The following is a 10983-nucleotide window of genomic DNA, read 5'->3' as shown; positions in this document are numbered from 1 at the left end:
GGTCTTTACAGGTTGGGGCCGATTCGCCCTGCGGGTGCGAGGGCTGTGGCCACCCAGTTTCCCCCAGGAGCACGTGCCCTTGGCCGTAGCTGTTCCGCCCCGCAGTGCTTTCGGTTCCTCTCGGCTGCTGCCTGCGGTGGGGGCCCGGTAAGCTGGGGTGGCCGGAGGGGTGGCGGTGGGGCCAAGGGGGTGCGAGGGGCAGGGCCCCGGGAGGCAGCTGCAAACGGGTGGAGCTGGTGGGGTGCTGGTCCCTCTTGGAACTGGGGCTCGTCGCAGCCGTTGGGTTCTGCTTCCTCTTGCAGACCTCGCGGGGCAGCGGTAGGGGTTATGGTGAACGTGGAAGAGTGCCGAAGGGCCGTGCCTGAAGGGGTTAACCTTCACCACCCACTACCTTCCGCTGGGTCTTTCCGATGTGACTTTGCCAGCTTTTGTGGTGGTTGTCCCAAGTTCTGCGAAAAGGCTGCCACTCCTTCCAGGGCTGCCACTCCTTCCAGCTGCTTGTTTCCGACAAGCTGGTAAACATTAACAGAGCGGAGGTAGAGCTGCAGCTCCTGGGGCCCTCGGGGGGGCTGCAGCGGTGGGGACTGGCCGTACCACGTAGGGAGGCCTTCCCGTGGTAGCAAACCCAGCTCCTTCAGCCATCTTTGTCCTTCCCTTCCCCTCCGCCGGCTGCCAGAGGGTGGGGAGCACTGAATTACCTCGAGCCTCCGAGCAGCGTCTTGCAGAATTTCCTAGTCCTGCTTGCTGACGGGTCCCTCCGTGGCCTTCCAGGGCTGAAGGAGCGGAGCTGCGCCCGTGCCCTCCTCCCTTAAGGGAAGGAGATCCCGGTGGTTGCTCCTGGTGGTTGTGTGGTCAGCGAGGAGAATCGGCCCCCAGGTTTGTGGGCTGCGGAATGAGCCCCATGCTCCGCAGCTGCCGCCGTGGTTCCCTGCTGCCAGGCGGGGATTCCCATCGCCGGTGTGTCTTGTAACAGAACCCGACGGGTTATTGATGCGAAGCCCCTGGGGGCAAACGCAGAAGCTGCTGTTTATCGAAGCTGAACGTCCTGCCGCCGAGTTGCTGAAACAAGGCTGCCCCGGGGAGAGGCTGGCGCAGGTAGGAAACTATTTCGTGAAACATCCGTTGCTTTTTCTCAGCTTGGTATTGTTAATGCTTTTTGGGAGGGTTGCTAGAGCTGATGTAAAAAACTTTGAGCCCGGCAAAGTGAGTTCAACTGTATTTCTAACTTTAAAAAATATAATTATGGCATATAAAGATAGTTTATCTACTCTTCTATTCTGTTTGAGCACTCTCTGATCTTAGTCAGGCTACTGTTGCTGTTAGGAACACTGTGCTGGATTGGGAATGTCAAGGCCTGGATGTGCAGGCGAGTTCCCTGTTGGATGGAGGTGAATAACAACCAGCCAAGAACTTGGCAGTTGCAGGTTATGTTGTCGTCTCGAAACCTTCAGGAGCTTTGAGTCAGTGTTCCCCTCTCTCACGGAATGCTATGAGATAAAAAACCTGGTGCGCAGTTCCTTAGAGTGGCATACTCAGACCCTGCTGCAACTGGGGTGTCTGGAAGATAAATGGTTTTAAGAGAGTCACTTGCAGTAACTTCGGAGCTGTGCTTCAAGAACTTCCTAAATGTTAAGGCACTTGTGATCTGCTACAAATGCTGATGGTGCTGCTCTCGGAGGCTGCTTCACAGAGGCACTTTTCTGAACGTATTTTTGCGTTGGACACCTAGTGAGAATTCTTTCAACCATGGGTGGAAAACTTTCGCTGTTGTGGAAAACACCTGCCCAAAAGGAGAACGAAGGCAAGCTGATCTTACCCGGGCAGCTGGATGCTGGAGATGAAATCGGCAGTTACGCCAGTATCAATGACTCCGCTCTGCCCTGTGGACCCTGCGAGGGCATTGCACGTCGCGGCTGTGTCAACTGTCCAACGTGTCAGGGAACAGGAAGGATCCCCGGGGGTAGGTGAATCTTCTGTGTGCCGTGTTGGTGCTTTTTCAGCCTTCTGAGGTGGGTACGTCTCTCTTTGCCTAGAGACCTTGGTTGAACTAGTTGGTCTTTATCGTATCTAGTCTAGGAATGTCCTGTCCTGGTACCTCCAGCTCACCTGTGACTTCTGTGTGTGGGAGGGCAGGTAGTGCTTTTCCTAGGGGGATTACTCGAAGCCCACCCTGGTTGTTTCTGCCCAGAGATTGAAATGCTCAAACTGTCACCAAAATCAGGAATCCAACCTCTTGACACCAATGCAGTATTAAGAAGCAGACGTTCCTTCATTGCACCGCCAGGTGCTGGGTGGCATCTCCACAAATCAAGCACACCTATGCAGATTTCACCCTTACATTTATACACAAAAGTTAGAAGGTTGTACACTCCCGGTTCCAATGATTGCTTAGTGATTCGTATATAATTACAGTATCTGCTGGGTCACCCTCTTCTGTTGCTATGCTTGCGCAGAGGAAGTGTCGTCACCTGGGCAAGGGTCTCCTTAACCCGTGGGTGTGTTCTTTAGTGTTATAATGAAGGTAGTTCACTTTGGCACACCTTAGAGCTAAGTTTAGTTGCCAAGTTGGACTGCTGGATGTCTGCCTCGCCACAAGTGGTCCAATAACTCATCCTATACCCAGTAGAACCCAGGTGCTCTGGTTATGGTCTAGAGAGCAAGGGCTTCAAGTTACACAGCTTCAAATGACAAGAACCCATACATCGTTGGTTAATAAGTGTTAACATAATGCAAACGTAGAGCCTGGCTTCTTAAAATCAAGCTGTCCCTGTAGTTAACAGTTTCACAAACAAACACGAAATATAGAAAGATTCAGTAAAACTTGAAGACAATCCGCAACAAAACCGAAATCTTAGTTGTATCACGCTTGCCTTCTAATTGGGCAATATCGCTTGTGAAATGAGTGCAGATGGACACCAGGCTGCTGTGCAATGTCCTGCGGTGCAATTTGCTTTATTTACTTCTGTGCTTAATGTGGTCTCTAATCTGCTGCCACCTCCTTCAGAGCAAGAGAAACAGCTGGTGGCTCTGATTCCGTACGGTGACCAGAGACTGAAGCCTAGACGGACGTAAGTCCTGTTAAACTTTCCTCTTTTCTCATCTTTTGAATATTTCTTCTGCGTGTGAAAGAAAGCCCCAGTCTTCTGGTGTTTTGCTCTTTGTGCTCTGTCTTGTGGTAAGTTTGGTGTTTCCCATATCTTTTCAGAAATAGCAGGTGGTGGACAGCCTTCTGTGTGGGGTTGTTGGGGGTCTTAGCAATTTGTACTGTGCCGTGCCGTGTCAGTGTGTGTGACTCTTACCTTGCTTCTGCTGTGATTTTTTTTTTTTTTTTTTTTAATTGGCAAATAGTTCTGCTCAAACCCATCCCAGTTTTCTGGCACCCAAGCTTTTATCATCTTTTCCCTTGGAGCTGAAGCAGGACTGTAGGTGCTTGCAGCTGATAAACCAAGAGAATGGTTTATCAGCTGGTGGTGCTGGTGATAAACCAGGTGGCCCTGGTGGTGTTTTGCAGGAAGCTCTATGTGTGCCTTGCTGTGATGATTTGCCTGCTGACAACATCTCTCAGTATTTTCTTCCTGTTTCCTCGCTCCATCGCCGTGCTGCCTGCAGGGCTGAACGCCTCCTCCATTGGCTTTAATGCCACCACCACCAGTATATTTCTCAACATGACGGTAAGCGCTCAGCTCGCAGTCAAAGCGTGGATCTGAAGGGCTCCCTGCTTATCGCCTGTGCCGCTCCATGTGCGCGTGTCGTGGTTTAACCCCGGCCGGCAGCCCAGCCCCACGCAGCCTCTCTCTCACTGCCCCTCACCCAAAGGGATGGGGGGGAGGATCGGAATGTAAAACTCCGGGGTTGAGATAAGAGCAATTTAACAGGTAAAGCAAAAGCTGCGCACGCAAGCAAAGCAAAGCAAGGAATTCATTCACCGCTTCCCATGGGCAGCAGGTGCTCGGCCACCCCCAGGGCAGCAGGGCTCTGTCACACGTAACGGTTAATTGGGAAATGCCATAATGCCAGATGTCCCCCCCCCCTTCCTCCTTCTTCCCCCAGTTTATATACCCAGCATGATGCCATATGGTATGGAATATCCCTTTGGCTACCTTGGGTCACCTGTCCTGGCTGTGTCCCCTCCCAGTTCCTCGTGCCCCTCCATGCCCTCTCACTGGCAGGGCCCAGGGAACCAAAAAGTCCTTGATTTAGTATAAACATCACCCAGCAACAACTAAAAACTTTAGTGCGGTTATCAGCATTGTTCTCACATCACGGCCAAAACCCCGCGCTGTACCTGGCTACTGAGAAGAAAGTTAACTCCATCCCAGCTGAAACCAGGACAGCAGGCTACCTGACTGGTCACTGTCTGGAGTTAGTCTTGCCATTCCCACCATCGCAGTCCTCTTTCCAGCTGTTTGGAATCAGCGTCTGGAGCATGTTACAGCATCAGAGGTGCGGCTGGCCTGGCTGCAAACAAGCAAGTCGCACCAAGTGGCTGAAGGGGCTGTGTAAATGCAGTGCTGTGATGAGTTCTGGGAATCCTTTTGCATCCTTGAGCTGCTTGGTTGTCCCCCTTGGACTGTCCTGGGAGACGCTGCGGAGCATGTGCCTCTGTGGCCGGGTTGGACGTATGGCTGAGGATGTGAAAGGGACAACGTGGCCCAGCGTTGCTGTGAGCTCATAGCAGGGATATATTTAAAGTAGCTTTGCAACAGGAACATATGGCCCTGCTGCGAGGTGAATTGTGGTTTGCATTGGGTTTTTTTTTTTTTGTTTCTCTCCCTAGAACGTGCTGAACATAACTAATGACAACTTCTACGTGGTCACTGTTGTGCAACTAGACGTAGAGGTTTTGCACCAGTCCATCGTGGTAGGGAAGACTACCATGAAAACCCTGCTGAACATGAACCCTTTGCAGAGCGGCCAGGTGAGCTCTGCTGTTCCTTGTCTTTTCTCCTAAACTCAGCTGGATGTCCTGGACAGGGAGGTGCTCCTTGTACACTTCATCCTCTCTTTTGTCATCTGCCTGCAAATACCCAAAGCTTTTCCCCATGCAGCTTCCACATCCCACTTGGGGAAGGGGTGTTGTAAGAATTTACGTGTTGCTGAGTTTGAAGTTAATGCGTTCCTGGGTGAGGAGCATCTGCTCGCTCTTTGGGTAGCAGGCTCGGTTGCATCCTTGCTTTAAAATGCTGGCAAGCTTAAAACCAGGTTAGACAGAACCCTGGTGGGGTTTGAGCACAGCTGATCCATCCTTTGTATAAAGGTCAGGCATGTAGCTTGGGTGACCTTTTTAAGGCCTTTTTAGATCTAAAATTTCTGAATCTATTTTCTTATCTACTGTTAAAAACAATTTTTAGGCTAGATCTTGAAATTCAGGTTCAGATACCTAATTTTGAGTCCTGCTTTCCCTACTTCAGCTCTCGGAATTGTGTCCTAACGTAACTCTAGCTCATGCGTACTTCCTGCAGGATGTGTCCTGAAAGGTCGTTTTCCTGTCTTAATTCTTCTGATGTAACTCCTTTTGAATCATAGGCCTGTGAAAACATGAGCCTAGGTCTACCCTAAATCTTGACTTTCTTATTTCCCCCTCCCGTTTGTCTAATGGATGGCTTTATAGGACTTGAAATACCAAGGAAATCGGTGTGCTGTAAAGAGTGGAACGGAATAGAATTTCTTTTCTTGTTTTTTTACTGAGGAAAAAATAGCAGGCCTAGTGCTAGCCAGCAGTGTGCAAATAATAAGTTGCATTCCAAGTCTCGTGATTTTCAGGTACTCAACATGTCTGGTAAATGATGCATTGCTTATTTTATCCACAATATAGGGATTAACCACAGGGAACAGACTTTAAGAAAAGGCTCACACAAGTGTACTAGTAGTGTGTGTATGAAAATGTACTACTAGGGAAAATACGGATTAAAAGTATTATTTAAATGTAATAGCATATACATTGCAAATATAACAGTATACATTACCAGTTAAATGTGCTTTCTCTCCCGTTCGCATTTGCAGATCTATTATATGGTGGCCAGCAGGATATTGGATGACAACACCTAGTGAGTATTCTTGAATATTTCTTCCCTTGGTTAGTAAGTGATGCTTATAGGCTTTTCCTGAGTAAATTCCTTGTGCTGGTCCTGTCTGTAAAGAGGAGTGTGTCCTTCCCAGTTTAATGTGTGAAGCTATCTGGATATGTGTGGCACACCCATTTAAAACTAATTTCCTTTTCTATGTATTGCTATTCTCAGCTTACTGTTGGTTCAGCAATGTAGTTTTCCATCCATTTTGATAAGTGATGATATTTGAAGTCGAGGTTGTCATATTTAAGTGCTCTGTTAGTGAGCAGCTGAGTACCTTGTACAAACTGCATTTCTCTGCAAATGGCCAGCAAACCGTGTGAAGTTCACAGCAGCCAAAGTTTTTGTGCGGACAGGGTGGTGCATCGCACGTTTACAAGGGCTGTGCTTAGTAAATCCACAGTTACACCTGGAAAACATGTTTTCTAGATACATTTTTCATAGCTGCTGGTGTGCTTGAAGAACTTTGCCTACATAGCGGTTGTCATAATATTGCAAAGACAGACCTTTTTGGAGAAGCAGTGGAGTAGTTGAGGAGAGGAGATGAGTGGTGCAGGCAGCTCCTGGGGAACTGACTCTCTCTTTTCTCCTGCAGTAACGTTTGCACCTGGACAAAAGTCAAAGTTCACAACGTTCTGCTGCATATACAGTAAGTGATGCCTGGGTTCAGAGCTGTAGCTAACATTTGTCAGCTACATTATTTCTTGACGACCTTCTTGAAGGTCTGCTGTCACTCTTCAAGACCAGGACTGCCTACAGCGTAAATGTGCTGTTACCCAGACAGGTGTGCTGGGGTGTGAGGAGCAGATAACTCTTCAAGGCTGTTGCTACCCTGAGAAATCCCCTGTCACTGTTGTTTAAGGCAAGCTGGCCTGGCAAACTTTATTCTGGAATACTGGTTGTAGCTGTCGGAAGCAATTTTTCGGTCCAGGACTAGAAGTACTGACTGGTTTGGTTATGCCTGCCTGCCTCGTGGTGCTGGGGGCAGACTCATGCCTGGACTCTGCAGATGTGCGGATGGTTGTCTCCAAGTGTTCCGAGAGCAAAGCAGGACAAAGCAGGCTCTGGTGCGCCTCCTGTTATCCGTTCAGGGGACGGACCAGATGACCATGTTCAGCTTGACCGTGCTTTAGGGTATGACAGCCCCTGCTGGGAAAGCAAGTTGAGGTTGGCTGTTTGTAGAGGAATGAAGGCAGTGGGTTGATTGGCCTTAGTAATATGTAGCTGTGGCCTTGCACTGGGCTATCTACTGCATGTTATCAATGCTAATCAACCCACAGCCTTCAGTCCTCTACAGCTGTTCCTCTCTGCTAGGAAGGAGCATAACTGCAGTTTTGTCATACAGCTCCTGCTGGGACAGCTTCTGGCCTGATTTAGAGCTAAACCCGGGGTACAAGATGGTGAAGCTCTTAGGAGGAGGTACAGCAGCACTAAATGCCTCCATGCAGCCATGAAACGAGAGTGGTCCTCATTAGCTGAGTTTAAGCCACTCTGGAAAACCCTGCAGCAGAAATTGTCTTTTAATGTAGCCTGTGCTCGCCAGGTGGATCTCCCTGTGCATATGGGGTGATGGACTCCAGGTTGTGAGCCTGCTCTTGGAAGATGGACCTGTAGGTTCACCATCTGCAGGCTGTTGTCACAGAGTCCGTCATAGATTCCTTCAGGAATCGTAGAATCATTCAGGTTGGAAAAGACCTTTAAGATCGAGTCCAACTGTTACCCTAGCCCTGCCAAGTCCACTACTAACCCATGTCCCCAAGCGCCCCATCTCTGTGTTTTTTAAACTCCCCCAGGGATGGTGACCCCACCACATCCCTGGGCAGCCTGTCCCAGTGCTGGGCCACCCTTTCCATGAAGTTTTTCCCAATATCCAACCTAAACCTCCCCTGGTGCAACTTGAGGCTGTTTCCTCTTGTGCTATCACTTGTTACTCGGGAGAGGAGAACGACCCCACCTCACTGCAACCTCCTCTCAGGCAGTTGTAGGGAGCGAGGAGGTCGCCCCTCAGCTGCCTTTTCTCCAGGCTCAACACCCCCAGTGCCCTCAGCTGCTCCTCACAGGACTTGTTCTCTAGACCCTTCACCAGCTTCATTGCTCTTCTGTGGACACGCTCCAGCACCTCAATGCCTTTCTTGTAGCAAGGGGCACAAAACCATACAGGGCTCGAGGTGCAGCCTCACCAGTGCCGAGCACAGGGGGATGATCACTGCCTTAGTCCTGCTGGCCACGCTGTTTGTGATACAAGCCAGGATGCTCTTGGTCACCTTGGCCACCTGGGCACACTGCTGGCTCCTCTGCACCCCCTGAAGTCCTCTGTTGGCAAACAACAGATCCAGTGGGCACCTTCCCTAGCTGGCTCACCTGCTGTGTCAGGCAATTCTCTTCTGCACACTGCAGGAACCTTCTAGAGTGTTTTCCTTTCTGCTGTGTTGTATTTCCAGCAGACACCTGGTAAGTTGAAGTCCCCCACGAGAACAAGGGCTAGCGATGGTGAGGTGTTTCCCAGCTGCTCATAGAATATTTAATATTTTGCCTGCCTGTTTGCCCTGCTTGGGTGGTCTCTAACAGACTCCCACCATGATGCCTCCCTTGTTGCCCTTCCCCCAGGTTCTTCCCCATAAACACTCCACCCGCCCTGTGTGCTCTGCTTTTCCCTCGCAGGGGGACCCTGACCTGCACATACCTGTGTCATTCGGAGCAGCTGGCTTTTGAAGACTACCAGTACGTGGACTGCCGGGGGAATGCCACGCTACCTCCCCCTTTGTACCATCTCCTGCCGTGACAGGGCCAGGCTGGCAGAGCTTTGGGGCGCAGTGGATTCCACCACGAAGGAGAGCTGTAGGGAGACAAACTTCTGGGCTTCTCAACAGAGGAGGTTCCGTGTTTCCTGGATAACACTTGCATCTCTCAGGTGAAGATGGGAACGTACTTAGCATTATCTTGGATCTGCTGCCTTCAGATCGCAGCTGGCTCTTTTCACTGGCCTCACCATAGCTGATGCTTCAGCAGGGTGCCCAGTGCCTGGGCTGTGTCTCCGTGCCCGATCCCAGCGGCTTTCACTGCTACTTCAGAGGCAGCACCCAATTAGGCTGACTAGATGTTTCCTCCTCGCGTAATTTGGCACTTCTGAGTATTTCATAACTTGCAAAAGAAGGACTATGCTGAGGCTTTCTGGCTGGATCACATCTGCACCACCGCATTGAATGAAACTTGCACAACCTGCAGATAAGAGCAAGAAACAGGACTGATGTATCCATGTCTCTGAGTCTTACGAAAAACTACTGCGTGTCATGGAAAAACACCTTGTGAGAGAGGCTCTTGGGTGACTGCTGTTTTAAGCTGTCCCGTATTACAAGGGAGAATAGGCATTTTTGTATATACGTATTTTTAAAAACATGCTCATCCACTAACTGTTCCTTAATGACATCCATTTCGGTGAGAAGAAAATGCATTTTGTACCGTGGACGAAAAAGATTGCTGCTTTCCTGCCGATGGCGGTTGGGGGCCAGCACATGCTGTTTGTTGTATCGTTCCCCTGTATGCTTTGGCATTTAACGTTTTAAATGTGAAGAAGCACGGGATAGTTCATCTCTAATGGGAAAAGCTCAGTTTACACCAATGTCAGGAAGCAGCTGGGGGGGGGGGGTGTCGTGTATCGGTTTGGTGGGGGGTTTTTTGGTTGTTTTTGTCTAAAGCTGCAGAATTACCCAACACTTTACAGGAGGAGCAGCCTCAGCAGCCTTCTCTCCTCTGAGGGTGGCAGTGGGATCCCCCCACGTGAGTGAGGTTAAGAGTTACCCCTTGGGTTGCAGTTTAGGAGCTGCCTGGTGCATCCCAGATGGTCAAATAAGAGCCTGGGAGTTGCTGGACTGAAATCTTTTCTCAGTGGTTCAGCATGTTCCTGTGTTGGTCCCACTGAAGGATGGAGCCAGGGCATTGGAATAGTTGGACTATTGGAGACAGTCTCTGCTCCTACCCCAAAACACGCTTCCCAAGCCAGCGCATCTCCCGGGGCTGTTGCAGGGCTGCTCCTCATGGCCCCCTCCATCCCAAGAGGCTGGAGCAGTAGCTATCGGCTTTCTCCCTGGAGCAGGGATGGAGAAGCTCCGTGTCCCACTCCAGCAGCCTCCCTGCGCATCAGGACTCTGCGGTGCCTTCTGCATCTGCCTGGCTGGTGGGTCCCTCTGCTGCAGCTGTTCCAGCTGTGCCCCAGTACCTGCTCCTGGGGAAGCTGGGGGGAGAGATGTGCAGCCGAGACTCACCGTCCTGGGGGGCAGAGGCTGGATGGGGTAGCTGTGCCAGCTGTGATAAAAGCTTAGAAATCACTGGATTAATAGGATACGGAAAACTCAGAATAATTAAAATTCTCTTTGCATGTACAAAGAGGAGCTTCACAGGTGACTTTGCAAGTTAGGCCCGGTCCTGGGGCCCGCTGTACTGGTAAGGTGGGGCTGGGATGCTCCTGTGCTGATAAGACGACACCGGTATGTGAACGTCTGTGCCCTGAGCCAGGAAAACTGGGTCTGTCCTGGGTTTTGGTTGGGAAGGAACTGGGGACACGACTGAGTCTGCACGAAGAGGGAAGGTGACAAGAGGGAGACTCCTAAGCCTTCATCCTCGGCGACCCCCACGATCCGCACCAGGAGAGAGTGTGCAAGCGCAAATGGGAAGAAACTTCTGTTAATGACTTCTTGGTAGACTAATTACCCTAACCCAACCTATTCTCGGGCATCGATGGAATATGTATGAATGTAAACTTTAAATCGCACGTGCACAAAGAAGTGGGGCAGCCGGTGCTTTTGGAATTATCCACCCTGATGCCCGCCGGTGAATGAAACGCACTGCTTTATAACCTACCCTGAGTTATAAAGTTTAATTCCGCGGGGCTGTGCCCTGTGCGAGGGTTTCCGGCGCT

General features: G+C 50.4%; 1 protein-coding gene across 3 annotated transcripts; it reads left to right on the top strand.

Annotated features, from left to right (window-relative positions):
* The first annotated feature begins 184 nt into the window (after nt 1–184).
* Nucleotides 185–10924, top strand: TMEM106A (transmembrane protein 106A). 3 transcript variants are annotated; one of them, XM_037411076.1, is made up of 8 exons: nt 191–1095; nt 1730–1960; nt 3005–3068; nt 3512–3671; nt 4778–4918; nt 6004–6047; nt 6664–6717; nt 8730–10924. In XM_037411076.1, exons 2-8 carry the CDS (start codon nt 1747–1749, stop codon nt 8848–8850), a joined length of 798 nt encoding a protein of 265 aa, XP_037266973.1. In that variant the 5' UTR covers nt 191–1095; nt 1730–1746; the 3' UTR covers nt 8851–10924. The 3 variants fall into 3 exon arrangements, with proteins under 3 accessions (XP_037266975.1, XP_037266973.1, XP_037266974.1); XM_037411077.1 differs by having other exon boundaries at nt 191–1960; XM_037411078.1 differs by lacking the exons at nt 4778–4918; nt 6004–6047; nt 6664–6717; nt 8730–10924 and adding an exon at nt 4403–4771 and having other exon boundaries at nt 185–1095.
* Nucleotides 10925–10983: the final 59 nt, after the last annotated feature.

The sequence above is a fragment of the Falco rusticolus genome, chromosome 18 (genome assembly GCF_015220075.1).
Source record: "Falco rusticolus isolate bFalRus1 chromosome 18, bFalRus1.pri, whole genome shotgun sequence".
Classification (NCBI taxonomy): Eukaryota; Metazoa; Chordata; class Aves; order Falconiformes; family Falconidae; genus Falco; species Falco rusticolus.
The sequence above is the reverse complement of the archived record's forward strand: the minus strand, read 5'-3'. Positions and strand labels throughout refer to the sequence as shown.

Coding starts and splice junctions, on each gene's coding strand:
- TMEM106A (XM_037411076.1), top strand. CDS start 1,747: ATGGGTGGAAAACTTTCGCTGTTGTGGAAAACACCTGCCCAAAAGGAG. Junction 3,069..3,511: donor AGACTGAAGCCTAGACGGAC/GTAAGTCCTGTT, acceptor GGTGTTTTGCAG/GAAGCTCTATGTGTGCCTTG. Junction 3,672..4,777: donor GTATATTTCTCAACATGACG/GTAAGCGCTCAG, acceptor TTCTCTCCCTAG/AACGTGCTGAACATAACTAA.